Here is a 27373-nt window from a genome sequence, read left to right on the forward strand (position 1 = left end):
AATCAATCAATGACCAAAAGATCATCAAGAAATAGCCTAGAACTGAAAATCTTCTATCCATTCCTTTTATACAACGATGGTTAATCTCAGTAGCTAACACTAAAGTGCCAAAAAGAAAAACAAAGATCCGAAAAGAGAGGCCAATGAGATATTAAAACCTCAGATTCAAGCACAAGTAAAAATGGAACTGACTAAACAGCCTACAGCTATATCGACGAAAGATCTTCATATATGGTCTTGATACCTGGCCTGTCAGAGACAGACCTTATACATCGTAAGGCTATTCCAAGGACCTCCTTCATTCCCTTGTCAACTGTCGGATTCACAATTTCCGGCAGCAATGCAGGATCAAAGCAATCCGTGCCACGACCTTCTGTCACTCTCAACCGCACCCAATCTGTTAAGTCAACACCGCCCCCTTCCCCAGTAATTACATCACCAGCACACCTTCCAGTTAAAAGTTCCAACATCATCACTCCGAAGGCATAAACATCTGACTTGAAGGAGGGAAGTGGTTTCTTAGAAGAAGCCAACTCTGGTGCACGATAACCCAAGACCCCAGCATCTAGTATTTGTTCAATGGTGCCAGCTTGAGTCATGAGTCGATGGAGGCAGTAATCGGCAACACGTGCATTGAGATCAGGTCCGTCTAGAAGTACATTTGTTGCTTTAAGGTTCCCATGTGGAACAGCACGGTCAAAATGGAGATAGTTCAGGCCACGTGCAACATCAACTGCTATCTTGAGCCTCTGGGCCCAGGTTAATGGGTGGCCTTTTTTTCCCGGTCGATCTGAAAAGTCAGGTTTATAAAATCAAAAGGCAATTCTATCCAATATATGAAATACATACCATTACCAACATATTATGAAGATCCTATGTTGTTGAAACATATAGCTAGTAAGTATACTTCTCTGTCCATGTGAACTTTTTACAGGAAATAAACCATCTGTATTGCAGGATTACTTTTGTTCTTTCATAAGACAGGTTGTAATTGAACTATAACAATGTCAGGCAGGCAAATTTCCCAATTAGTGAGGCATGAAGATTCCAAGTTTCACAATCGCAAGACTTTCTTCCTGTTCTTCACATCTCGCAGGCATTGTCATGGATGAAACAATTATGTCTCACTTCATCTGTGTGATCAAATCAGTGCTTCTTTTCTTCCTTCCACCCTTGTCATGGAATCTGTAGCAGTTAAAACTATAGAGATCAAAGCTAGAAGATCAGTATCTTACCATAAAGAAAGCTTGTCAGGCTTCCAGGTGAGATGTAATCTGAAAGAATGAGCTTTTCATGCTGTGTAGGCCCCCAGTAGTATCCTCTCAAACCCACCACATTTGGATGCCTAATGTTTGCAAATTTTTTCGCCTCCTTAGAAAAGTCCTTTCTCTGTTTCGCCACCCCTTCTCTCAACCATTTCACAGTAATGAAGACCCCATTGTCCAGAGTTGCCCTATAAGAAGTCCCATGACTGCTCCTCCCCAAAACTTCAGCAGGAGCCCTAGACAGCTCCTCAGGTGTTATTGTGATTGTATCATCAAGAAAGTACAGCTCACCAACCAACCGATCTGGTGACCTTACATCCAGGCGTGCAAGGGTCTCAGCAGGGTATGAATCCCCAGACTCTGGTGACCAAGATAAGTGGCCATGCTTTGATGGTGAGAAGCCAGTTACTGCAGCCATTTTCTCATCAGGGCTGATAATCTCAGATGATGATCCTTTCTTTGATGCCACGAGATCCTCAGCCGACACAATCAATGCACCACCACTTCCTGTTCCGCTTGTGCCAGAGGGATTTGTTTGAGTGTGCCTACGGATACCTTTATTTGTAAATTGACCTGGTGGATTTCTCCTCCTTGTACGAATGTAAAGTATGAAGATGGCAAGCATGATGAGAATGATCAGAGCAATCACACATGCAACTATGACTACCACCTTGACAATGGTGTTGATTGGTCTCCTCCCAGAATTTCTACCAGGAAGATTGTTTGATCCAGGAGGAACAGCTGGAAGGCGTAATCTGTTATTTCCAGGATAGAAAGAAGAAGTAGGGAACCTCCTCAGGTTTTCTGGGACAACTCCAGAAAGATCATTATATGAAACATTAAAGCTTCCAATGCTCTCTGACAAGTTGTTCGGTAGAGGACCTGTGAAATGGTTTTGAGATAAATCTAATGAACTAAGCGAGCTCATGTCAGCCATGGAACTGGGGAGGGAACCAGATAAATTATTCCCTGCAAGATTGAGAACTTGAAGACCACTAAGTGAATCAAATCGACCAGGAAAAAAGCCGTCAAGCTGATTATGAGAAAGATCAATAACTTGAAGTTTGGATTGAGTAGTGGAAGGGGGAGAGAATTCAATAGCACCATTGAGTAAATTATTTTCAAGGTGGATTTCTTGCAGAGTAGGAGACATTAGTAACTCAGTCAACAGAGATCCATCTAGCTGGTTAGAACTAAGATCTAGGACTCTAAGCTTTGGATACTGAGTAATAACTTTTGGGAGAGGGCTGGTGAAAGAATTATGAGAGAGGTTGAGATAATTTAAACGCAAAAATTGAGGGGCCACTTCAGGGATTGGCCCTGTCAAACGATTCTGGCTTAGATCAAGATACTCAATGTTTCCCCACTTCACCATTCTGGTTAGATTTCCTTCAAATCTGTTGTTTGATAGATCAAGTACAGCACAGCTTCCTGTCACCAAAGGAAGTTCTCCAACAAGCGCATTTGATGACAAATCAAGGACACTAAGTGTTGTTGACATAATCATGCTTATAGGCCCTAAAAGATGAAGCTACAATGTGAGAAGCACGGAAAAATACACTAAACAGAACAAAGCCAACTAAAAATAATAATAATAATAATAATAATAATCAGTAAGCAGTAAGCACAGCTTAGATAACTCACAAAAAGCTAAAGCAGTTATTACAGAGCTACCTGAGAGATTATTGGCACTCAAATCCAGTTCAGTCAAGAGCAAAGAATCTCCTTTCAAAAGGTCATTAGGAATGGACCCTGAGAACTTGTTGTTGCTGAGCTTAAGGACCTGAAGCTCATAAGCAAAATCAAATCCTGGCAATTCTCCTGTCAACTGATTGTAGCTCAAATCCAACACCTTCACACTTGCAAACAATTGCAAGTCACTTCCATTTAGAAGTGACCCACTAAGTTGGTTGTGGCTAAGATTCAAAACCTTAATGCTCTCAGACATACCCGGAAGTAACTTCTGAGAACTAGAGCTCACTAGCATATTCCCACTGAGATCAACATGACTAGCATTTGTTAGAAGAAAAAACATTCCATCTAGATGACCATCAAACTTATTCCCATGCAAGTCAAGCACCTGTAGATTTGAAATCAGCTCAAACCCCTTTGGAATCCTCTTGCCAAACCCATTGGAAGACAAATTCAGATACACCAGGTTATTCAGTCTTGTCAATGACGTTGGCAATGATCCAGAGAAGGAGTTCCTGCTCAAGTCCAAAGACTGGATTGATGCAAGCCCTGAAATTGAATCAGGAAGTGAACCAGATAAGTTGTTCCCAGCCAATGAGAGGTTCCTCAAGCTCCCTAATTTACCAATCCCCGGCGGTAATGACGACGAGAATAGATTGTTAGACACATCCATAAACTGAAGGCTTTTGAAGTCACCTATATTGTCAGGAATCTCGCCAGTTATAGAGTTGTTTGCCATGGAGACTTTGACAAGCAATGTAAGATTTGCAAACACACTCAGGTCTACATCAGCAGAGAGACCTAAGTTATCAAGAACAACACCAGCCACATTTCCACCATTGCAGACAATACCATTCCAAGAAGAAGGGCAGCCATTAAAATCAATGGACTCCTCATTCCATGACTCAAGAACATAACCAGTGGGGTCATGCTTGATACCCTTCTTGAATTCGAGCAATGCCAATATGTCCTGTGAAGGCAATTGCCCCATGGCAGAGAGGAAAAACAGGGATAATAGCAAAAGCCTCAAAAGCTTCATATTCAATTATCAAAACTTAACAAGGGGGTTTTTACCATTTAACTAAAAAACCAAATTTCAGACCATGTAAAGCTCAACAACAAGACCCAACAATGGCTGCTTGAAAGTTACAAGAAACAAGCCTCGTGACAACAAGAAACAAGCTCAATCTTGTAAGGGAATGAAGTTGTTAAGCTTAATGAGCCAGCAATTTCAACCAAGTCTCAACCATTTGATAGTAAAAACAGGAGAGACTCGGAAAGCATTTCCTTCAAGAAACAAGAGGATTGACCACTTTAGACAGCAATAAACTGTACCACTCAACTAAAATCACCAACTCAGTACTGTTACCTGACAATGGAGCTTCAAGAGACCTTTACTGCTTCCAATGACAAAAACTCAGCTTCAATAAAGATTTTTTTTTTTTCAACCGACCCAAGCATTAAATGGCTGAAATGAGCTACAACAACACAAACTGGGGCCCTTCTTTAAAGAGATCTATTCATCTAAAAAGAACAAGAATTTTAGCATTCTCTCATCAAGATCTCAACTTTCATTAACAATGCAGGCTTAGTAGAATCTCCCACTCTAAAAAGACTCAAACTTTAAAGCAAAAACGAAAGAAAAAACACAACTTTCTTGCAAAGAACAGAACCTTACAACGATATACGACAGGAAATGTGACAATAAATTTTTTTTTAAAAAAACCCAAAAATGTAAGCACTCATAAATGTAAAGGGACCCATAAAATATTCTGGCTTAAGGCCCCCTAATTACTGCCCATTTCAGCTTTGCTTAAACAGTTTTGCACACCAAAAAGACACTAACTTTTTTCTTTAATATAGGAAACAACCAAACCCTCTCTGTCTAAGGCAGGGGGGGTTTTCCCTAAAACAAAAACCCTAATTTGTTTGCATTGGTTTTTGAATGATTTTTAAGAAAAAAATAAACCCTTTCTTGTTTTTTTGTTTCTTTTAAGGGCCTTGGTGTCAGAGAGTAAAAAATTAATAAAGCGGGAAAATGTTAGGGTTTTTTAGGGTCATCAACATTTTTCAAGGGCACAATTTAGGGTTTTACCCGCCAAAAAGACATGGAATCTTACACTAACATGGTGGACTTCAAAAGATTTATCAAGCATGGTTTAATATTGTTTTTCTGCTTGGAAGTACTCTAAGAATAAAATAAAATAGTTTTTTGGGGTTAGTGCCACGTAGGAAAATGGGCCCCACTTACTGCCCTTTGACTAGGGGCTGCTGAGGGTCACTTCCCTTTACAAATTCCAATAAATTGCATCACACAAGAGGAGAAGTGGGTGGAGGAATAATGTTGAAGTGGGACCAACGGGTCCCACATTTTTTGGACCACCAGTAAGATTTTGACACTTGGGCATGATGTGCCCCCCTTAACTACCAATATGCTATGGCATGGTACCTGTCTTGCCTTTGGGCAGGAATTGCCATGAAGTAAGCAAATCAAGAGGATCACATGAACAGATCACCAAGTTCTGATCCACAGTGGATTTCTCTCTCTTTTGTTTGGGGCTATAAAATCATCAATTTGAGATTAGAATCAAGGGTGTTTAGGGTTGTTTTGGGCTCGGTTGAAAAAATATATATATATATGACTCGTGCAATCTATTTATAGGATAGAAACTTAGTTTCACTTTTAAAAATGAAATTCAAATAACATCATTTTATTTTATTTTTTATCTTAAAATATTATCATTTTTAAAATAATTCAAAGTATCCATGTTTAACTTGTTTGGTGACTCGAGTGGTGGATCAATCCAGATTTAATAACTTTAATGCTATGTATCATATTTATAATATCTAATTTAAAATCTAATTTTATTTTAAATATTGCATCGAGTTAGTTAAGTTCATTAATATATCAATTTAATTTAATTTATTTTAAACAAAACAATATTATTCTAATTAAAAAAAAAAACTTTATTTATAATATAACTCGTTGCAAGCTAAACTAATAGCTATGCCTGAATTTGAATATGTAAAGTACATTTAAAATAAAAAAATTTATATTTATTTAAATACAAAGCTTTCAAATATAATCCAAAATCATAAATAAAACATAATTCGAAAGACAATCCAAAAGTATTGATTTATGGAACAAGAACATGGGAAAAGGGACTTTCCTTGTTTGCTTTTTTCTCCTTTGTCTTTTGAGAGTGCGATCTTCATTGGAAAGAGAAGAAAGGAAAAGGAAATCCTCTTACTCGTGCATATTGTTTTCCTTTGCATGTGAGAGTGATGGATAGCCATCAAAAAAAAGGAAGAATCCTATACCTAAATTATCACTTTATTAGACATCATCGACTCTAAGACTTAGTCGAAGTTTGCATGTGAGAGTGTTTGTATTAGAAAATTAAATTTAATTTCGGTTGAAATACAAACTATTTCAAAAATATTTTTAAAAGAATAAATTTAAAATTTAATCCAAAAATCCATGAAGAACAAGCCAGCATCATTATTTTTTTAAAAAAAAAAACTCAAAAACATTAAGTTAACAAGTTAATGATTGAGTTTTAACCAAGTCAAAATAAATCAGGATATAGGTTAATTCAAACATTTAATTAGGTTAGGTGAAAGTTTATATTTTTTAATATAATTTTAGTTTGGATTGATCCAAACTTGGGAGTGATTAAGTTCCAGGTTAACTTAACAGGCCGTGAATTTTTTTTTATTGTCTAGACCTATTGTTGTTTAGAAAGGACTATATTTCAGGTTGCTTATTATACCAGTGTGAATTTTAAAATAATATTTTGAAGTAAAAAAAAAAAAAAAAAAAACTGGATTAGCCATCCCACGTTGTAAAAGAAGATGAAAGTAGTGGTAGGCAACATGATGAACTAGGATGAATTCAATGTTCCCATTTTAGAGCCTCCCATGGTATTATTAATCGATGAGTTGCTGTCCTGTTTGATGCACTATCGAAGAAGAACATGAGAGATATGAGAAAGCTCCAAATACCTTAGAAAAATCTCTGATTCTAAATTATGATTCTTAAATCATTTGATTTGTGCTCTGAAGTTGTGATTACATTTTTCTAAATAAAGAGCTCTTCGGCCTTGTTTCTAAGACCCGACCCCTTAAATTGCTAGCACAATTATCAACCAAAAACACACCAATCATTTCACTACAAATCAAAGATTCTTAACGAAGGAGGAAACTCAACATAGCCCATCACCAAGTCCTAGAACTTTTGATTTATCAATTTTACCTCAAATGTAACTTAACATCAGACAATGTCCCCACGTTATTCGTCCAAATTCAATGATTATTAGAAAATCACATTCAATTTGCACTTTCACCTACTGTTAATGTTTAATTACTGTTTCAGAACAGAAAAAACAAAGATAATTGAGACAAAGAGATTATCTCTGCAACCAAACATGTTTACGGCAATAATTAAGGACAGTTATTCTATCCAAGGTGTTGAAATTAACCCTTTTAGCATTGAATTACTGTAAAGCTTCCTCCATCCCCCCCACTCCACTAGGTTGTATAAACTGGGTATTGCAATAAATTTTGTGTTGTTTACTGCTTTGTTTCTGTGCACATCTTGTAGCAGACCATTTCATCTGAAGCTGGTTTGTTCAATGAATCTGATTAAGAAATATCCTGATTGAGCCTCTTGTGAATTCAAGACACTTCTCCTTTCTTGAGTCTGTAGAAAATGTAATTGGAATTCATGGATTTTTGCAGCCCTCTGTTCTTTCCCCAGAATGTTTCTGTAGATGATCATTTAGCCATTCACTAAAACAATCTGATTATTTTACAAATTTCTTCTATATATCTGCAAACATATAATAATGTCAACACTCCAAAAGCAACCACAACGCATAAAATTCGATCCCTTTCTGCCTAAGCCATGTATCAACGTCTCAAACAAGCAATCACAACAAATCTAGTCTGGATCATCATCTTGTACAAAACAGAGAGGTGCCAATGGTGTAAAAGCACAAAACTAGTAGACCAAAGAATCAATGAATCCCCCACAAAGAGGCACACAAAAATACAAGCTCAACAAAGGAGTGTTGCAAGCAAACCAACAAAGAAGAAAGCCTTCACAGGGTCACAACTTATATCCCAAAGCCTCCATGAATTTTTGTCAACATTGTTTAGAACCTGGATTGAAGGTAATTGACAACATTCTTGTCCAACCGGAAAGCCTTCACCAGAATGTCACTTGGGATCTCTGGGGTGGAGCCAAACATCGCATTGGCAATGGTAATGACGCCTGGATTTTGGCTGCTCAGAGCTGCAATGGCTACGGCATTGCCATTTCCAACATTTCTCTGAAAGTGGATGAGACCAATAGGAAATACAAACACATCACCCTTTTGTAGAACTTTTTTGAAGAGACGGTTTTCAGGGCTGGATGTCACGAACCCAACCTCAAGACCGCCTTCAATGACAGTCAAGATTTCGGATCCACGAGGGTGAGTGTGAGGAGGGTTGATGCCCCATGGTGCGTAGTCGATGCGAACAAGAGAGATTCCAAGTGTGTTAAGCCCTGGTATCTGGGCTACGCTTACTGTGGTTGCCCTAGACCCTACGGCATTTGAAGTGTTGCCTGCCAGGTGAAGTCCACTGAAGGAGAAGTCATCAGCTTGAACCTCTTTGGGATCCTTGCAAGCCAAACCATTCACCATCACTGCCATAAAACAAACGAATCTTAATAAAGAACCAGAAGTTAATCTAAAGTTTAATTAATTTTCGATTTGAAGATCAAAGACTGGCCATTGGGATGATTTCCATGGCCTTCAAATGCTTGGAGTGAGCTTGTACGTACCATTACTGTTTTCATCTGCCACACAGAAATCTTGAAGGGAGCTTGGATCCGATGCTAGGACATAGCTGAAGGACAGAGCAAGGAATCCGAAGAAAAGAATGGAAGAGGCCATTTCCAAGATCCTATGTAGGAATTTCTCAACACTATCTAGCAATTCTAATAAGCGCGCCGATCGAGTATATATTTTTCTTCAACTCCAAGTTGTGTTCATCAAATAGGGTTCCTCCGATTCCTATTTATATAGCTGTGAGAGATGTGAAAGAGATGATTAACAAAGTAATTAGTGAATTAATTAACAAGTAATGTAATGCCGTCCCATTGAAAGAGTCTTCATCGCATCCCTTTACTTGATCAAATCCGAGTCGACAACTTCAAACAGTATCAGCAATGCGTTAATCTACTTAGGATTTGTCCATGTGGGACTAATTAAGCAAAGATGAAGGAAGAAAGGCATTAATTAATTGGAGGTTAACCTTTAATGTATGTGTTCTTGTGGCAAACTTTATCTGCAATTGAGATTAGATTTGAAAATGCTTCCAAAAGGGTAGGATTATTAAGGTATTTAGTGAATTATACAGTGTAACATTTGATAAATTAATAGCCTAAATGATATTTTTGTTCGATTCCAACATAAATTTAAAATTTAAATAAAATCTTGATTATTTAATAATTTCTAATGATCTAAGAAATATTAATTTATAGAGGTTTTTATTAAAACAATTCATGAAAATGAATATGATTTGATTATAAACTATTTTTTTCTTAACAAACACAATTCTCTATTTGATTAAATCAAATTTCTTTTTCACCGCTAGCACTTTCTTCCCATGTTCTTATTTATATTCTATGAAAAATCACTAAATTATTTTTAAGAAGTTTTTATTTTTAAGCTAGAAATATTATACATTAATGTTTAAAAACATACTATACGTTATATTAACAAAATACTAAAAGGAGGGGTGCTTTTAATGTGTTTCACCTCATAAAATATTATTTATTTTAATAGTATTTTTTTAATTTATGTTTTTTTTTTTTAAAAAATTTATTTCATGTTCTAACATTTAGTTTGTTATGAATTAAGTTTCATGATTTATTTTAATTTAATTTTTATGAGATTATTTCAATCTAATGATCTGAGTCTTAAGTTTTGTGAGTTAATTTGATTTACCCAAGTTTTCTTTTCTTTTTAATTGACTTTGTTTTGTGTTTTTTTTCATTTCATCTTTTAGCATTTTATTTGAAACCTAATTCTCAATTAATAAAATGTTAAAAAATAAAATTAAAAAAAATAAAATCACATAAATAAAAAAAAGCCCAAGTCAATAAAGTAACTTGTAAAATTCACGACCTGAATCATTAAACTAGAATAATAAAAAATTTATAGATCTATGTTTTAATTTTTTAAATATAAAAACCCCGCATAAAACAAGTATAGTTAATGATAATGTCATAGCTCAAGCGGGTTGATACATTATCCGAAGAAATTAATTAAAATCAATAAATAACAGATGACTTGTTGTTTATGTTTTTTTTTTTTTTTAAATGGCGTCCAACACTTATAAAAATTAAAGAAAAAAAGAATTAGCATGTGGATCTCCCTGAAGCCGATGAACTTGAGCTTTTTTAACAAGCAATTGTGCTTGAGCTTTTTTAACGGGCTCATGGCTTGAAATTGTGACAATTCATTGGATTCCAATTTCATGTTACCATTTCCTTAAAATTCCACTGATCAAACAATGAATTTTGTTTATTCAAGTTTTCTTGATGAGCAAAATTAACAATAACAGCATACTATGAATAAATCCAATTAGGGCAAGGAAAATCATGATCTTGCGTTAATAAATTAGAATTAATTATTTTTTTGAATTTTTCTAAGTGAACATATTAGTTTTATTTTATTTTATCTTTTAATGTTAAGTTCTTATTGAATTTTATCATTGAGTATTATATTTATGGTGAATTGATTTTTACATATATTTTATTATATAATAAAATGAAAAAATTAATTCAACTAAGTGGAATCCATAAAAAATCTACATATTATTTCTTTACATTCCGAGAATATTTGTTTGGTCTAAGCTGCAGTAATAGCGTTGGCAATAACCTGCTATTTAATCTAATCACTAATTGGAATTAAAAGGAAAAATATCAAAATCATTTTGATCCAATAATTTTGGACTCCACAAACCACACAAAGACAAATTTCAGCCCATCATCCATTTAAGCCAGCCCAGAAAAAAACAACCTGAAACTTCAAACGGCACCGTATTACAGCGTCATCGCCGCCTTTATTTGCCTACCACCAATCCAGTGTTTTCGCAATAAAACCACAAAAACATCACAGAACTTTCAAATTCAGTTGGTCTTCTTCATGTCCCAATTCTCCTTTCACTGAGTCAATAAAGGTACGGCGTTTCCCCTCGTTCTCTTTCTCTTTCTTTCTTTCTATCTAACACTGGTTGGTCGCTGAGAAAATTCTAGAAAAGACAGAAAAGGATATTAGGTACCCATTATTTAGGACTGTGAAAACAGAAAAACCCATCTTTCAATTTGTGTCTGATTTTCATTTTTCGTTTTAATTAAGGTGAAACTTATGTGGTTGTATTAGGTAACTAGCTGGTTAGTTGTGGTCATATGTTTTCTTTATTCAGTGGCTGGGTTAAAACTCAATTGGTGACATTTTGTAGCTTAAGACATGGAAAAGTCGCAGTCTTGGTGATTGTGGTGGATTATGGATTAGAGAAGGGCTGGTGTGTTGTGCTTTTACTTGGGTTTTGGTTGGATTGGGATTGTATGAAAAGAAAAGGTATTTTCAAGAGTTTTTCAATCTTATCAAGATGGGATTTTTATGGTTTTTTTGAACCTTAAGTTTGAGTAATAGAAATGACTCAATTAGCCCTGTTACTGTACTGATTTTGCTTTCTGATGTTTGCTTCATCTTGTGGAACGTGCGTATTTACTCGTGAAGAATGCATTTCATTTCTTGGAATGAAAAGTTTACTTTCTTTTGGCTTTAGTTATCTGGTTTACAAGCTATGCAGTTCATTATGGTTGCACTTGTTTAGCATTTGATTTCACTTGGCATCTTTCATCTCATTTAATTTTAACAAATAAATTTACAGGTTATTTCTCCTTTGTTGCTGAGATGTTGCCCTTTTCTGCAAGTAATATCAGCTCTGTGCCTGTTTCTGTGCCAGGTTCGTGTTCCCCTAATTTAATGCTTGGAAAATATAATGTAAATGTTCATAGTGACTAGTTTTTACTTGAGAATTATGGACCAGACACCATTGAGCAGGTATTTTGATGCTATAAAATGTGCATGCCAGTAAATTGGATTAATCATGTTGATATGAGTATAATAGATTGAATATATATCTGTAGATGATGCTCAGCTACCGAGCACTTTACAGTTTGAATTGTGAAGCTTAAATGCACAACATGAATAAACAATTTGCAATAGTAATAGGTCCCCACTCCATCCTCAACCCTAGTATGGCTTGGTTACCCTGTGCCTTTCTAATAATTAGCTAGCCCTTGCATTTAAACTTATTGGGGAACTGATATTATATAGTGGTATCAAGCTTTGTTTAAGTGTGGGTATGCGTTAGGTTGTTAATGCCCTAGTGCAATGGATAGTATCTACCCCCCATGATCCCTGACAGGTCTCTTGAATGTTGTCAATCAAGGCTATTCCCCAACCCCCAAAATTCCTGATGGTTCTTTTTGCAAGTAGCTTTCTTCCTGTACATAATAATAAAAATATAGTACCTGGTAAGTTATTTGGCTAAATTTACTAGGTTGTTAGATTGATTCTGTGTTGATTCTAAATACTGCAATTTGTAATATTTTGCGCACAGTGAAGACAAGGGGTCAATGCAAGGGCCAAATTAAGCAAACAGGACAAGGTCCACTTGGGCTTGCTACACAATTACAGCCTATTGATAGAATAAAACCCTTTGTACATTCAAGTAGAAAGCGATCTGCTTCTATTATATGTTCTGCTGCTATGGTAAGCCTGTTGTTGGATCTATTACTTCACTTTATGCACGTGTGCTATATTTTGAATGTAGGAAGTTTTAATTTCTTTCTCTATGATTTCAACATAATGAGCTCTTGCCTTTTATTAATAGTCAACTGAATCAATGCAATTGGTCAGAGAAACCTTTTCCATAAGTATTGTTTCTGTCTTCTATTAGCACTTTACACAAGTTGAACAGGCAAAGCCATGCTATAATAGCTTCTAAAGCAAGAAGCCTGTAATTTTGTTGTTCCCTAGGTTGTAGAGGTAAACATTTTGCCACTGGGACAGGGATTTATGGGTATTGCTGTCTGAACTTCTTGTTCCTTTAAATTTTTTGAGATGTGTAAGTTTGCTTAAGGAGAAAGAATATTGCAAGTTAAATATGCAGAAGAGTTGGCCTAGATATACTCAGTTAACCTTTCCCTTCTGTAGTTTGTTTAGGTGATTTAGAAGCAGATTAATCTGGCAATTTCATGGGAATGTATCTTGATAAAACAAGATGGAAATGCCAATCCTAGAAAAACCATGGAAATACGAGTGTTATACATATGCATGCACAGAGATGTTGAATATTCATTTTTCAAAAGTATTCTGATTCAACAATTTAAGAAATGAGGGAGTACAAGGTTTGAACAAACTTTCTTTCTCCTGCAGAATGCAAGATGCTCTACTTCAGGGCAAACTCAAACTGTTCTCAAGGAGACACCTACAATTACCAAGGCTCCTGTACGAGGTAATTGCTATTTGCATATTCAACTGAATTGCTAAATTGCTTAGTGAATGAGGTTCAGCTAGCTTTTGGCACACAAGTTCCTTGGGATTTGAAAAGGCTCAGTGATGTACATGCATTGATTTTACATGTCCAGTTGTATTTCCTTCATTGACACAGCATCTATTTCCAGTTATCAACGAGTCCTATTCCTGCTTGTTTGCAATTTGCAATGTTCATTTGTATGTTCTATTTGAATTGTTCATGAGTGTCCTAGGGATCGATGTCTTCTGGAAATGTGTCTTGGTTGCTCAACATTTTTCTTTGTTTGCATGGTAAATATTTAATGAACTTCATTTTTTGGTTATTTAGAATTCACATGAAATGTGCTTTTGTTATTTTCCAGTTTGTAAGTTTTCTATACAACTGTCTGTTGGATAATTTATTTTTGTAGCTACACATCATATTTAAGATGACTCGTACTGGTCAATTGAACTCCAGAACCAACGAAGACACCTCAACTTGATGACGGAGGACCTGGGCTCCCACCCCGTGATGACGGTGATGGTGGCGGTGGTGGGGGTGGAGGAGGAGGAAACTGGTCAGGTGGATTCTTCTTCTTTGGCTTTCTTGCTTTTCTAGGGTTCTTAAAAGACAAAGAGAGCGAGGGAGACTACCGGGACAGCAGGAGGAGATAAAGAAAAAGGATTTGGAATCAATAAATTTTTTATGCACTTCAATTCTTATATTTCCTGTGCTGAAATTTTTTGGGTGGACGGATAGCTATTAAGCATAAGCATGAGATAGGACAACTTTTGATGTCACTTGCATCAAAGCAGGAAATTGTAACGCTATGTTGTATTGTTTCTGTTTCAGTTTTCCATTACCTCTAAAAGGATTTGTTTTACTAACCATATAATAAAAGCTTTCTGTTGACTCACCGTTCCGGTCATTCCAAGATGTTGGACACGAAAACTGGTGCTCATGCACTTCACCTTCCAAAGGAGTACATATGAAGCCATCCTGGACTTGCATCTGAGACCTCTTGGTTCAACTACTCCGCAAGGTATCAGGCCAAAAAAAAGGCGAAGAAGTATCAATATCTAGCTTGACGGATGAAAAATACTCGAGAGGAAAGGTGAGACTGGTCACACCAATGACCTGTGATGGACATGGCATGTTCAATAATAAGATAGGATTCAAGAATAGGCCCTGTCTGAACTCTGAAGAAGCATGTTAAAGAAAACGTAAATTTCGAAGTTTAACCAAAATGTACAAAGAGCCTTGATCGAAAGGTTTGTGTAGCCAATTCACAAGTCCAGGTCATGTGAAATACCACTACCATTCACCAAGCACTCTCTCCTAACCTCCCTAGTTAAAGACTAGGGCTTTATCTGCGTTAGAGAAAACAAAACTGCCACAAAACCTTCTCTACCTTGTCTCCCAACACATCCTTGATAACCTTGCAGAGACCCTCGAAGTTCTGCTTCAACTCTTCCTGCCTTTTCTTCTCATCTTCAGTCTGATCAAGTTTCAGGCCCTCCATGGTAGCAGAGACAAGCTTCTTGAACTCAAATTCCGTGAGCTGGCCAACAGCATACTTATCAATAGCATCAACCATAAAGAGAACTTCATAACCCTTCTTCTTCAACTTGGAATGGAGACTTCTCAACAGCCTTCCTGCTCTCGCCAGTGATGTAGTAAATGTCATTCTGGCCCTTGTTCATCCTGGTCACATAGTCCCTAGTCAGCTGACCACCACTCTTGGTAGAGTGATATATGAGCAACTCAGCAAGTTTTGGTAATCCTCGTGGATACCAAGCTTGAGGTTCTTAGAGAAGGACCCGGAGAACTTCTTGTAACCCTCCTTGTTTTCAGCAATCTCCAAGAGGAGCTCAGTAAACACACTTAATCAAAGTGGAAAGTGTTTTCCGTTGACCGGAAAGTGTTTTCCGTTGACTAGAAAGTGTTTTTCGCTGACCGGAAATTGTTTTCCGTTGACCAACTTTCCTAATGACAAACAAACACAGGAAAGTTTAAACTACTTTCCGGGAAACAAACAACTTAATCTTAATTAATGTACAGGTTTAAACTTGTGGCTACCAATTGGGTTTGTTCCTGAAGGCCCATATCCTCCAATAACCCAAAAAAGCCCAATTCAGTGCCATCACTGCTTTCGCCTTTCTGCTATTTCACGCTAAACATCATCAGTTCATCACTCCCAAAAACCCTAAACCAATTGTCTCTTTCCCCCCAAAAATGCCACCAAAAGCATCGAAATCCAAAGAAGCACCGGCAGAGAGGCCGATTCTTGGCCGATTCTCGTCGCACCTCAAGATCGGCATTGTAATTATTCTCTCACCCCTCTCATTTCCCTTACTTTAACCTCTTTTTCGTGTTTCGATGTGTAAAATTGCTTCGTTTTTTGCTAGGTTGGATTGCCGAATGTAGGGAAATCTACCCTTTTTAATACTCTGACGAAGCTGTCAATACCGGCTGAAAACTTCCCGTTTTGCACCATTGAGCCTAATGAGGCTAGGGTTAATATTCCTGACGAGAGATTCGAGTGGCTCTGCCAGCTGTTTAAGCCGAAAAGCGAGGTTTGTGTGCTTGAAGTTGTTGAATATAATTTGTGGGTTTTTCGTGCTGATGATATTAGCTGTTGAATCTGACGGATTAAGCAGGGTTATTATTGCTGGATAATGAAGAAAGAAATGAGAAAATCTGGAATTTGATGGAAGTGATGGGGAGAAAGTGAAAATAATGAAAACTTAGTACTGAGTTTTTTAAAAAGATAACATTTTTTTTTCTGTTAGGAATCTTTATGCTTTTTTTTTTGGATGGGACGTGTTGAGATGAGATGATTAGTTCCATCATGTTTGTTCTTTTATTTAAATACTTCATATGCTAGAATTGTGAATAGGGTGATTAACATGGTTCTTATTGCTGAACTGTGAAGAAAAAATGAGGGTATTTCTAGATTTGGTTGAAATCATGGGGAGAAAATGGACATAATGACAATTTATTCCTTGTTTTTTCTTAAATGCAATTTTGTTGGTTAGAAGTGATATTTTGGATCGAATACGATGATAAGTTACATTTTATGTTATTCTTATGGTTTTAAGTACTTTATGCAATATATATTGAAATTTTTAATGCTCAGGTTTCAGCATTCTTGGAGATTCATGATATAGCTGGATTGGTTAGAGGTGCACATCAAGGTCAAGGATTGGGGAACAGTTTCTTATCTCACATTCGTGCTGTTGATGGCATTTTTCATGTTTTGCGTAAGATATTTATCACTTTTTTAATAATTAGATTTCTGTTATTCAAATAGCACAGTGACTTTCAATTTTTTTTTACTAAACTACTACTCTCTTATGGAAATTGACAATAAAATGTGCATCAAAGAAGAAATATGCTTCTTAGGAAATATGGTGCTTTGCTTTTTAAGGGGAGAATAGTAGAAAACTTTTCCATTGGATAGGGTTAACCGTTCTATTTGCTGCTGCTATATTAGAAATTACAAATTGGGTTCAATCTAAACCTGATATCTGAGAATTTTTTCCCTGCTTGTTGTACATGGGTGTTAAATGTGCATGTGATGTGGAATTTATTCATATTTTTGCATGTATAATAGGAGCATTTGAGGATCCTGATATTATACATGTTGACGACATTGTGGATCCGGTTAGAGATCTTGAAGTTATTAGCGCAGAGCTACGACTGAAGGTATGTGATTTACCTATAGATACTGTTTGGCACTTAAATAATGCCCATAATTATGAATTGAACATGTAAATGACTGTTTTGGAATTTTATTTTTGATTTTAAAGTATGCTCCATCATGCGTTTTTGAATGGGATGTGCTATAAGATACTGTGATGGATTTTTGATCACTCAGTCTTAAACTTATCAGTCAAAATGAATTAGATTTTTAAACCCTGTATGACTGTACTGTAGGATATTGAGTTCATAGAGAGGAGGATAGAGGATGTTGAGAAGAGCATGAAGAGGAGCAATGATAAGCAGCTAAAAATAGAGCTGGAGTTGTGTCAAAAGGTATGTATTCTCGTGGCTGGATTTTTGTATAATATTTTACCTTGAATCTATCAGCTAATCACATGCTGATGTGAAGGGCCTGTGTTTATTCTTCATTTGCATATGTTGAATGATGTCTATTGGCTTTGTATATATACTCCCTCAGTCCCATAATAAATTTTTTCATTGTTTTTGCACAAATTTTTAGGAATTGAATAAATTAATTAATGGTGTTTATTTTAAAAATGTGAGCCCACCTTTACCCCTAACTATATTTATATAGTTAAATGTTTGTTTTGAGTAAATTTGATAGATGGTAAAGGGTAATAAGGGAAAGTGAGTGAAAGAAGGTAATAATTATACTTTGACTTTTAGAATGGGCATTTATATTGAGACATCAAAAAATGGAAAGTAGGACACTTAATATGTGACTGAGGGAGTGTAACTACTGGCTTATTCCTTTAAATGATTTCAAGCAATGATGGTGCGTGTTAGGTCAAGGCTTGGCTTGAGGAAGAGAAAGATGTCCGTTTAGGAGAATGGAAAGCTGCTGATATCGAGATATTGAATACTTTTCAGTTGCTTACTGCCAAGCCAGTTGTCTACTTGGTACGTTTTCCACCCTCCTTTCATCTTAGGCTCATCTTTTGCAGTTTTGATGATCTTCTTAGCTATTGCATTGAATTTGCAGATTAATATGAATGAAAAGGATTACCAAAGAAAGAAGAACAAGTTTTTGCCCAAGATACATGCATGGTATGCCCTTTTTGTACCTCGTATTTACCATTTCAAGCTATTCATGTATGTTGCTATGAAGCCTGTCACTCCATTCCCTGCATGTTTGACAACCCCTGTAGAAATTTATTGTTGCTTGAGACAGTTTCATTGTTGAATTTCACTGGTGGTCTCTGATAAGCATACGCTCTTTTAGATTGTGTTCCTACAAAAGAAATAAGTTATTGATTTCTTTTGTAGGGTGCAGGAACATGGCGGTGAAACCATTATTCCTTTCAGCTGTATATTAGAGAGAACTCTTGCTGATATGCTACCAGATGAAGCAGCTAAGTATTGCGAGGAGAACAAGTTACAAAGGTTGGTATTGAGGAGCCAGTGGCTTGTAAATATCTCTGAACTGTTTTTTTTTTTTCATTTGAAGATCTGTATATTAATTTGAGAGAAAAAACAGTAGGGTGCTCACAAAATCTAATGATGATGCCCCCCCCCCCACCCCCCAAACTCATATTTTGCTGGAAAAAGTTTCTGGAGTTTGCAATGTGAAGTTTTCTAGGCTTATTGTACTTTTTTTTTTAATTATAACATTGTGCTTTTTATGGTATTAACTTGAAACAAGCCCAACTTTTCTGCAGTTGCCTTCCAAAGATCATAAAGATTGGATTTTCAGCAATTAATCTAATTTACTTTTTCACTGCTGGCCCTGACGAGGTAACGTATACCTAATACCCATACAATTTTTGTATTGTTGTTTTCTTTTTTTAGTTTATCTTTGGCAAGTTTTATGGAAAGCCTTAGCTCGAAAATTTATTGCAATTGAATTGAGTATGCAGGTAGTGGTTTTTTACTTTTGTTTGCAGCTATATGACGCCTTATCTCCAAAACATGTTCTGAACTTCCAATGGCCATGGCATCTCACAATAAAGGCATATTGTGCATTTGTATGCAGTTTCCTGATAATTGTTAATGCCACTGTTGACATGTAATTTACAATTTCTCAGATCAGTAATTGACATTTTTCAATGACAAACTATTTCTGCAAGTATTGGCCAATCATTCATATAGTTATGTTCACGAACTTGAAGTGTAGCCTTTGGAATCTCTCTTGTTAAAATTTTAGCCCGTTCAACTAAATGTTTCTCCACATGGGCGCTTTAGTTTGTCACTGTGGATTGTGGAAAAAATTGTAAGAAATTAACTTAGTTGCTATGTTTTGGTCTGAATTGTTAGATCTTAGCAGATGGCAACTGTACATGGATTTTCTGTGAACATCAGTAGCAATTATTACTGCCTATTTCCCTCTTGGTCATGGTTTTCAAGCTCTCATTAGTTTCTCATAATCTGATTGTAACACTATTAGTCTGGGATTTGGTTTTTTGTGTTAAACAAAATTTTTATTTTGTAGTGCATGTTTTCTTTTGTCTGCAATGATAATTATCCTTCTCATTGATGGCATATATTTTTCATGATAGTCCTTCCTGTGTATGGCATAATATCTTTACAGCCAGCTGTCTGTGGCCTCTGTTTTGATAAGTTAAGCCTTATGTCCTGAATCACTTACTCTTGCAGGTGAAATGTTGGCAAATCAGACGACAGACAAAAGCCCCCCAAGCTGCTGGGACTATCCATACTGATTTTGAAAGAGGATTTATATGTGCTGAGGTTTGTTTCTTGTTTTTGGATTCACCACTTTCAAAACTGAGTCTTTAACAAACTGCTCAATAAATTTATAATCTCAACTGTCTGTGCCTTTCATTATTTCCAAGTTCATTAATGGTCTTGATGCATATTTGATTTTAATCAGTGACCACTGAAATTCAACGTTGTGATTTCTTATCTTTGAATTTCCTGATAATGCTTAGGTCATGAAATTCGATGATCTGAAGGAGCTTGGTAGTGAGTCAGCTGTTAAGGTATGCGTTTTGAATAAAACATTGTTTGTTTGCTGTGAGAGCCTCAGGGGTTTGGGGGGTTGTGAATGATAATTTCCATATTTCAATATATTCCCTCGGTAACTATTTGGAGTCAGAATTGGACAGACTAATAGGTAAAAGGAGAGATTAAGAGATACAAAAAAGGAAACAAAACGAGATACTATTGTCTGTCATGGAAGCCTACAATATGCAACATGATGAGCAGCCCTAGAATCTAGTGCACGGTTGTAGAACTTATGACATAAGGATGAATATGTCCAGAATATATCAAAAATATGCACCGAATAAACTACATGATATCAAGTGATCATTGGCTGTGGAACCATTATGAAATCAACTAGTGTGTCCTATTAATCTAAAAGGTATTCGAGTTTGTTGCATGTATTATATATGAGTGAAATGCACATGTTGTACAGTACTCTTCCGAAAAGATCACATGCATGTGGTGGTGGTGGTGGTGGTTTTCTTAGTATGATTGATGTTGATCTTGTTGCCTCATGGGCATTGTGAGCTTTTAATATGGCATCTATTTGAACTTGAAATGTGACGGTAAAGGAAAATTGTAGTGAAGTTCCCATTAATGACTCCTACATTGGTGTCTATATTTATATGCACCGCACCCCAGCTGTACAAAATATGCAGGCTTATCCTTTTTATTGACGAATTGAATCTCTCTTGCAATTTCGCTCAGGCTGCTGGGAAGTATAAGCAGGAGGGGAAGACATACGTTGTCCAAGATGGAGACATAATATTCTTCAAGTTCAATGTGTCTGGGGGTGGAAAGAAGTGAGATTTTATCCTTCAAATCTTCCACTGCAATGATTGATGTATTGTTGGTGGCTATGCTAGAAATTTGGTTGGTGCTTGGAAAAACACTTGATTTGAGCGGTCATTTATGTGACTGTAAAATCACAACATCACAGCCCAAATCAAATGATTTAAGAATTGTAATTTAGAATCAGAATCATGAGCTCTTGGATTTATGGTGTATTGGCATATATCTTCTGTTTTAATACATCTAGTCGAAAAGTACCATGGGAGGCCATAAATAAAATGGGATCAAAGAATTCATCGCCGTATTGCCTTCCACAAATTTCTCCTTCATGAACTTCTTTTGCTATGATGGATGAGTGATTAAGTTATCATTTTTAGGATTTTGTTCTCTTACATGTTCAAGAAGAAGTTGCGGACTTGTAAGGAGCAACTGGCTTTAATTATTAATTATAATCAGAAAGGATGTGTTTGGTTAGTGTTCAAGAAATAACTGGAGGGATGGAGACAGACACGGATGTTTGAATCGTTTTATTTTTAAAACAAGAGGTACAGGGGATGTTTTATTGTTTTCTTGTTTTTGTCTTTTTTTTCCTAGACAAAAAACAAATCTTAAAGAGAGAAAGAGACCCAAAATCTCTTCCATTAGGAAAAAGCCACGTGGCTTTCTCTAAACCATCCACCAATCACTTATTACTGTGACCTACGTAGCCTCACAGCCTAATCCCCCTATCCTTACCCTAACTATCAAACTGATAAGGAAATCTTATCCGCGCTTTCTTTCAACTGCCAATTTCTCCATTAAGAGACCAAAGAGAAGGAGACTTTCTTTTTTCATATCCCCAATTCGCCGCTAACACAGATGGCTAATTACTCTCAAGCCCACATTTGCCAGTGCCTGACCAGACTATCAACTCTACGTTCAACTTCTGTGGTTACCATCTCTGGTGACAGGCAAAAAACAGGACACCAGTTTGTGGGAGATGTTTTGTCTTTGGCTCATGGGCTGCTTCAACTTGGTCTTGGCAATGGTGACATTGTAGCCATCTGTGGTTTCAACAGGTTGTTATCATCATCATCTATCCTTGCACCATCACATTCCTTTGGCAAAAAAACAGGTTCTCTTAGACGGTGGTTTATACTTTGAGTTATGTTTTCTTTCTTTTTAAGGATGTTCTGGAAGTTTGTTATTGGAAAATGTTGGTGTCGATGTTCTTGTTTGGTTTGCTAGGAAATTGAGTGGAGTGGGAATCAGGTTCTTGTTTTCGTTCAATTGATTAATTTCTTGAGTGAACAATCATGGTTTTGTGATTAATTTAAGCATAGATTAGTCGTCTTAAACTTAGAATTAATGGTGTTTTTCAAAAGGGTTTTTTGCATTGATTAAGGAAATTAATTTGGTGAAGTAAGCAAAGGTTAATTAAACAAGGATTAAATATATATCTTTGAGAATATAAGATATAACCATAGGAATCTTGAATGCAACGAGCTCACAAGAATTGATGGCCTCTTTTGTTTAATAATATTGGCGGCATTGTCAAAACTAGTTTGGTAAGAGAGAACAAAAAATATATAATTTAATTTAATATGAAGTCAAGGAAAGACTTTTATCTTTCATCTTTGAGGTGGCAATATCAAGAAATAATAATAAAAAAAACTTATGATCTTGAAAATACAAAGAATCATGGATAAATTACATTGGACATTATTGAAATTTATACTATAATTAGCTGACCTTTATGTAGTTTTTGAAACTTCTCTAATCTAGCCCTTCATTTTCTGTTTTCTTCCAGAATAATTTTTTGTTCATCAATGTAAATAGAAATTATTGATGGATAATAATCCTTGTTGATTGTGTAAAATAGTGTTGTTAAACTTGGTCCTGTGGGCCAACTTGGTGATTTACCTGACTTGATTTGAGTTAGGCTTTAAATTAAACCAAGTAGGTGCTGACCTTGAGTTTATCCGCACTCTTCTGATGACGCTGTCAAAACATGATTAGCTTCTTAAAAAATTCATAACAACAATTTTTTTTTTATTTTCTTAAATTCTTAAAATAATATTGATTTAAATTGACCTGAGTAACTCGTCCAACCTATGACTCCGGCCTTTAGGCTGGGTCATGGTTGGGACAAGTTAATAACTTTGGTGTAAAATAATGTTGATCTTAAATACTAATAAATAGTGACCCGTGTTTAATAAATTTGATGTAATTTTACAAATTCTGATGAATGTATTTGTTTCAGTGATTGGTATTTGGAGTGGTTACTTGCTGTTGCATTTGTTGGAGGCATAGTTGCTCCTTTGAATTACCGATGGGTTAGTACATCACCTGCCTGTGTATGTACTGTTCGGCATCTGCACCTGCCATCTATCTACTTGCTGCGTAATTCTTTAGCCAACTCCTAAAGAGTTAGATTGAGGTTTTGTGTTCTCGATTTGCAGAGCTTCGAAGAAGCAAAATCAGCAATGTTGATGGTAAGGCCAGTGATGCTGGTCACTGATGAGAGCTGTAAACACTGGTATCAAGAGCTCCAGAGTAATGCTTTACCTTCTGTCAAGTGGCATGTTTTTTCAGGTTCCCCTTCTTCTGGTTTTGAAAAAACATCAAATGGTGTGTAGCTTCCTTCACATCTCTTCATCTGGTTTTATTCTTCTTCCATGTTCTGATAGACATAATGTTGTTGTTGTTTTCTTCATTTTGACAGTGTTAACTACTGAAACACTTAGGAAGCATGCCATAGGAACTAAACAACTGGATTACTCCTGGGCACCTGAGGGTGCTGTCGTAATATGCTTCACTTCAGGTACAAGTCCTATGATGTGTGTGGAAGCAAATTCAAGAAGAAATCTCTTGATGTTCAGTGGAATATTATATTTTTACCAAATTTATCTTCAGAGTGTTGTTGGTGCATGTTCCTGGTATAATGCATAAATACAATTCTGAATTTGTGTATAGCAACCATACCCCCCTTATAGGGAGGGTTTCCCTGCTTCCTTTCAATCATCCATCCCAGTACGTCGCCTAGGGATCTCAAAGATCAGCTGCTTCCCTTTTTTAGATTCCAATTGATAGAGCACTTTTCATGACTTCACAGAAAGGAAAGCTCTTTAGATCTGAGCAATTAAACTGACAGAAATGACAATTATTTCATACAATTCTAACAGAGTCTAATACTCCTGTTTGTTTTATCAACCATGTGCAAGCAATAGATGTCAAATCCTTGCTACATGATAGGTCAGCAACTGGCAGTCACCAATAACAAATGACAAACCCTTTGAGACCAGTTCAAAATTTTATGTTTTGAGCTAAACTTGGCCACTGTTGGTTCGAATTTTGAGTGTCCTTTATGATATGTTTCGTTGTCGAAGATTCCTACTGAAAGTGCTTCTACAAATTGCTTTGGGCTTTTCTCTTAAATTAATTCATCTAAGCACATTTTACATACAGAATCACTTCAACAGCAGGGAAAATAAGTTACGTGAAAAAAAGAGAGTATCTTAAATATGATTGAAGTTTAAATTCTAGTACCATTCTTCAGGTTCCTCCTGTGTAGATCCTTAACTGGCATGATCCACCAATCTAATTATTATTTTGGCTGAAATTTGTTTATGGCTTTAGGAACCACTGGAAGGCCCAAGGGAGTTATCATAAGCCATTCAGCTATGATAGTACAGTCCCTAGCGAAAGTTGCTGTTGTTGGTTACAGTGAGGATGATGTATGCAGCTCTGAAGAATTGTTTTCTATGGATCTGAATTTATGACTGGAAAACCATGGCAATTAAAAGGGATAAAGATAATGCAAACCATTAAGGATATTTCTAGAGTTATAATTTGGAGAATAGTAGCATTGGTAGCTAGAAATGATTGTTGGCTGGATTCCTTATTCCTTGGACTTCTTCAGGTTTATTTGCACACTGCTCCACTGTGCCATATTGGTGGATTGTCATCAGCCATAACCATGCTAATGGTCGGAGGTTGCCATGTCTTGATACCAAAATTTGAAGCATCGTTAGCCATAGAAGCTATCAAGCAACATTGTGTTACTTCTCTAATCACTGTCCCAGCAATGATGGCTGATTTGATTTCCTTAACCAGGTAAAGTTGCAGTCCCACCTGTAATGGAGATAAACAGAGTCGTGTCTAACCTCTGCTTGGATAGAGCTATCTTTACGCTGTAGTTTTTGTTGTTGAAATTCATTATTACATTTCATACGACATGCACTTTATGATTAACATTTACGCTGCAATTTGTCAGCATACACTTAAAATTTTATATCTGTTGCTAAGCTCTTCTAAAATATTTTGTTTAGTTTTCTTCATTTTCCCCCAACATTGACCACACTGCGTTATTTGTGATTTTATATTTATGTCACATAGTAGTAAACTACTATTTTGAAATATTTTGTCAGGTTGAAAGAAACTTGGAAAGGGAGGCAATATGTGAAGAAGCTATTAAATGGAGGTGGGAGTCTGTCAGCTGAGCTTATGAAAGATGCCACCGAATTGTTCCCAAAAGCTAAGCTTCTTTCAGCTTACGGTAGCGACTTGTCTATCTTTGTTGTCTTCCTCTTTAATATAATCTTTTGGCATGTTATCTTCTTTTTGGGATCAATTTTTTGATGAAACATTGTAGATGTGAATTTGATTTTGAATTGTTGGTTTCTAATGTGTTAGAGGAGTGGGATTGTGGATGCTCTAGGCTATTCTGCAATTACTTTCATTGTTTCTGCATAACATTTACCACTACAATGCTGGCCACTAGACTAGGTCAATTTAACAAGTTTTGATCCTAGTGATTCATAGACAATCCAGGCCACATGAGGCTATCAGAGTGTAGCTGAACTGAATGGAGCTACTCAAACAAGCTAAGTATGAAGAAATTAGAACCATATTTACACATCTATGGAAAAAAATTGTATTTCCATATAATGTTTCCAATGTTAAATTGTTCTTGAAATTACAAATCAATTTGGACGAGCTATGTTTCTTATACTACTAGATTTATTAGTGTCTTACTTTGTTTTTTCACTCTCTCCCTTTTTATGAAGGGATGACAGAGACATGTTCTTCTCTAACTTTCATGACCCTTCATGATCCAACACTTCAAACCCCTGCTCAGACTCTGCAGGCAGTGGATAAAACAAAATCCAGTTCAGTTCACCAACCGCATGGTGTCTGTGTTGGCAATCCTCCACCACATGTTGAATTAAAGATAAGTGCTGACGAACCTTCTACCATTGGCAGAATTTTAACTAGAGGCCCCCATCTAATGCTTAGATATTGGGATCAGAATCCAATGAAGGCAACAGAATCCACCAATGATTTTTGGCTTGACACAGGTGACATTGGTTCCATAGATGACTGTGGCAATGTATGGCTCGTTGGACGACAGAATGCCCAAATCAAGAGCGGTGGAGAGAACATTTACCCTGAAGAGGTAAGTGTGATATATATATCTGCCTTCATAATCTACTTTATAATCAAGCAATAGCGGCTGAATCTAACATTGGGACAATCATGGGCAGAGTGATTTGCTGGATCCTCTGAACTGTAGAATCGTGCAATAATAAATTTGAGCTTCATGTCTTTAATGGATCAGTGACTGGATTTATGCCTTCACGGTCCTTACTATAAAGTGTAGTTGCTTTAATGTTTCAGGTGGAAGCAATGTTGTTGCAACATCCAGGAGTTAGTGCCACTGTTGTAGTGGGAGTTCCAGAAGCTCGTTTGACAGAGATGGTTGTTGCTTGCATTAAATTAAGACAAAGTTGGCAATGGACCAATAACAACTGTAAACAATCTGCAGAAAACAATCTAACCTTATGCAGAGAGGTCCTCAGAGACTACTGTAGGGAAAAGAAATTAACCGGGTATTGCTGCTCTCTTTAAATCCGTTCCAGAAATGTTAACTTAATGGCCTATTCACATCGATAAATATTCAGCAGCAAAGATTCATCAATTGCATTTTCTTCCTTTTCACGTTTATTTTGAAGATGTTTAGTGGCTTACTGATAAATCTTTTGCAGGTTTAAAGTGCCAAAGCTATTTATTTTATGGAGGAAGCCATTTCCACTGACAACGACTGGAAAGATAAGAAGGGACCAAGTTCGAAGGGAAGTTATGTCTCATCTACAATTCTTCCCCAGCAATCTTTGATTGTTATGAATAATTGATTGCATTATGTACCATTTTTGCTAGCAAAAAACAAAGTAAAAACATTGAAATCACTGTGCCACGTCCTAGTTTCCTAGCTCAGAAAGTCCATCCAATTCAGTAATGGCTGTAATCTTATGTGAAATGCCATATCCTACTTTTCCGAGAATTTAGTCTTGGTGCGCAAGGTGGTCCGAGAATATCCCTAGTCACTGAATAAA

At 36.3% G+C, this 27373-nt stretch overlaps 5 protein-coding genes and 1 pseudogene across 12 annotated transcripts; 3 read left to right on the top strand and 3 right to left on the bottom strand.

The window, feature by feature from the left end:
• Positions 1–206: 206 nt before the first annotated feature.
• LOC118029479 (LRR receptor-like serine/threonine-protein kinase GHR1) lies at positions 207–5073 on the bottom strand. Its single transcript, XM_035033385.2, has 3 exons — positions 2940–5073; positions 1236–2783; positions 207–790 (listed from the first exon to the last, which is right to left on the bottom strand). Exons 1-3 carry the CDS (start codon positions 3994–3996, stop codon positions 207–209), a joined length of 3189 nt encoding a protein of 1062 aa, XP_034889276.1. The 5' UTR covers positions 3997–5073.
• Positions 5074–7832: 2759 nt separating this feature from the next.
• Positions 7833–9184, bottom strand: LOC118029478 (putative germin-like protein 2-1). Its single transcript, XM_035033384.2, has 2 exons — positions 8788–9184; positions 7833–8649 (listed from the first exon to the last, which is right to left on the bottom strand). The coding sequence occupies exons 1-2, from the start codon at positions 8897–8899 to the stop codon at positions 8114–8116; spliced, it is 648 nt and encodes a 215-aa protein (XP_034889275.1). The 5' UTR covers positions 8900–9184; the 3' UTR covers positions 7833–8113.
• A 1851-nt stretch (positions 9185–11035) lies between these two features.
• On the top strand, positions 11036–14457 carry LOC118029477 (uncharacterized). Of its 4 annotated transcripts, none has more exons than XM_035033382.2 (5): positions 11036–11192; positions 11910–11984; positions 12645–12796; positions 13463–13541; positions 14019–14457. In XM_035033382.2, exons 2-5 carry the CDS (start codon positions 11933–11935, stop codon positions 14213–14215), a joined length of 480 nt encoding a protein of 159 aa, XP_034889273.1. In that variant the 5' UTR covers positions 11036–11192; positions 11910–11932; the 3' UTR covers positions 14216–14457. The 4 variants fall into 4 exon arrangements, with proteins under 4 accessions (XP_034889273.1, XP_034889274.1, XP_073268470.1 ...); XM_035033383.2 differs by having other exon boundaries at positions 11148–11192; positions 11898–11984; XM_073412369.1 differs by lacking the exon at positions 11036–11192 and adding an exon at positions 11214–11593 and having other exon boundaries at positions 13972–14111.
• Positions 14458–14739: 282 nt separating this feature from the next.
• LOC118029515 (heat shock cognate protein 80-like) lies at positions 14740–15429 on the bottom strand (annotated as a pseudogene).
• A 275-nt stretch (positions 15430–15704) lies between these two features.
• On the top strand, positions 15705–21303 carry LOC118029476 (obg-like ATPase 1). The gene is made up of 12 exons (XM_035033381.2): positions 15705–15863; positions 15950–16117; positions 16681–16804; positions 17158–17249; positions 17481–17579; positions 18054–18167; positions 18250–18314; positions 18534–18650; positions 18926–19001; positions 19860–19952; positions 20153–20203; positions 20916–21303. The coding sequence occupies exons 1-12, from the start codon at positions 15777–15779 to the stop codon at positions 21012–21014; spliced, it is 1185 nt and encodes a 394-aa protein (XP_034889272.1). The 5' UTR covers positions 15705–15776; the 3' UTR covers positions 21015–21303.
• A 142-nt stretch (positions 21304–21445) lies between these two features.
• LOC118029475 (2-succinylbenzoate--CoA ligase, chloroplastic/peroxisomal) lies at positions 21446–27321 on the top strand. Of its 5 annotated transcripts, none has more exons than XM_035033374.2 (10): positions 21446–22057; positions 23242–23335; positions 23441–23609; positions 23704–23802; positions 24618–24715; positions 24901–25094; positions 25409–25536; positions 26048–26436; positions 26658–26869; positions 27026–27321. In XM_035033374.2, the coding sequence occupies exons 1-10, from the start codon at positions 21858–21860 to the stop codon at positions 27153–27155; spliced, it is 1713 nt and encodes a 570-aa protein (XP_034889265.1). In that variant the 5' UTR covers positions 21446–21857; the 3' UTR covers positions 27156–27321. The 5 variants fall into 5 exon arrangements, with proteins under 5 accessions (XP_034889265.1, XP_034889266.1, XP_034889267.1 ...); XM_035033375.2 differs by having other exon boundaries at positions 26057–26436; XM_035033376.2 differs by having other exon boundaries at positions 23242–23314.
• The last annotated feature ends 52 nt before the right edge of the window (positions 27322–27373 follow it).

This window comes from Populus alba, chromosome 11 (assembly GCF_005239225.2).
Source record: "Populus alba chromosome 11, ASM523922v2, whole genome shotgun sequence".
Lineage (NCBI taxonomy): Eukaryota > Viridiplantae > Streptophyta > Magnoliopsida > Malpighiales > Salicaceae > Populus > Populus alba.

What these genes read in the sequence shown, in the direction of transcription:
- LOC118029479 (XM_035033385.2), bottom strand. Translation starts at nt 3,996, where the DNA reads ATGAAGCTTTTGAGGCTTTTGCTATTATCCCTGTTTTTCCTCTCTGCC. An exon ending in GAGTGCCAATAATCTCTCAG is followed by an intron (nt 2,784 to 2,939) that starts GTAGCTCTGTAA and finishes TTCATCTTTTAG; the next exon opens with GGCCTATAAGCATGATTATG. An exon ending in CCTGACAAGCTTTCTTTATG is followed by an intron (nt 791 to 1,235) that starts GTAAGATACTGA and finishes CTGACTTTTCAG; the next exon opens with ATCGACCGGGAAAAAAAGGC.
- LOC118029478 (XM_035033384.2), bottom strand. Translation starts at nt 8,899, where the DNA reads ATGGCCTCTTCCATTCTTTTCTTCGGATTCCTTGCTCTGTCCTTCAGC. An exon ending in GGCAGATGAAAACAGTAATG is followed by an intron (nt 8,650 to 8,787) that starts GTACGTACAAGC and finishes GTTTTATGGCAG; the next exon opens with TGATGGTGAATGGTTTGGCT.
- LOC118029477 (XM_073412368.1), top strand. Translation starts at nt 11,422, where the DNA reads ATGTTTTCTTTATTCAGTGGCTGGGTTAAAACTCAATTGGTGACATTT. An exon ending in GGATTGTATGAAAAGAAAAG is followed by an intron (nt 11,594 to 11,909) that starts GTATTTTCAAGA and finishes ATAAATTTACAG; the next exon opens with GTTATTTCTCCTTTGTTGCT. An exon ending in TTATATGTTCTGCTGCTATG is followed by an intron (nt 12,797 to 13,462) that starts GTAAGCCTGTTG and finishes TTTCTCCTGCAG; the next exon opens with AATGCAAGATGCTCTACTTC.
- LOC118029476 (XM_035033381.2), top strand. Translation starts at nt 15,777, where the DNA reads ATGCCACCAAAAGCATCGAAATCCAAAGAAGCACCGGCAGAGAGGCCG. An exon ending in TGGCATTTTTCATGTTTTGC is followed by an intron (nt 16,805 to 17,157) that starts GTAAGATATTTA and finishes CATGTATAATAG; the next exon opens with GAGCATTTGAGGATCCTGAT. An exon ending in GAGGATTTATATGTGCTGAG is followed by an intron (nt 19,953 to 20,152) that starts GTTTGTTTCTTG and finishes GATAATGCTTAG; the next exon opens with GTCATGAAATTCGATGATCT.
- LOC118029475 (XM_035033374.2), top strand. Translation starts at nt 21,858, where the DNA reads ATGGCTAATTACTCTCAAGCCCACATTTGCCAGTGCCTGACCAGACTA. An exon ending in GCCATCTGTGGTTTCAACAG is followed by an intron (nt 22,058 to 23,241) that starts GTTGTTATCATC and finishes TATTTGTTTCAG; the next exon opens with TGATTGGTATTTGGAGTGGT. An exon ending in TTAGTACATCACCTGCCTGT is followed by an intron (nt 23,336 to 23,440) that starts GTATGTACTGTT and finishes CTCGATTTGCAG; the next exon opens with AGCTTCGAAGAAGCAAAATC.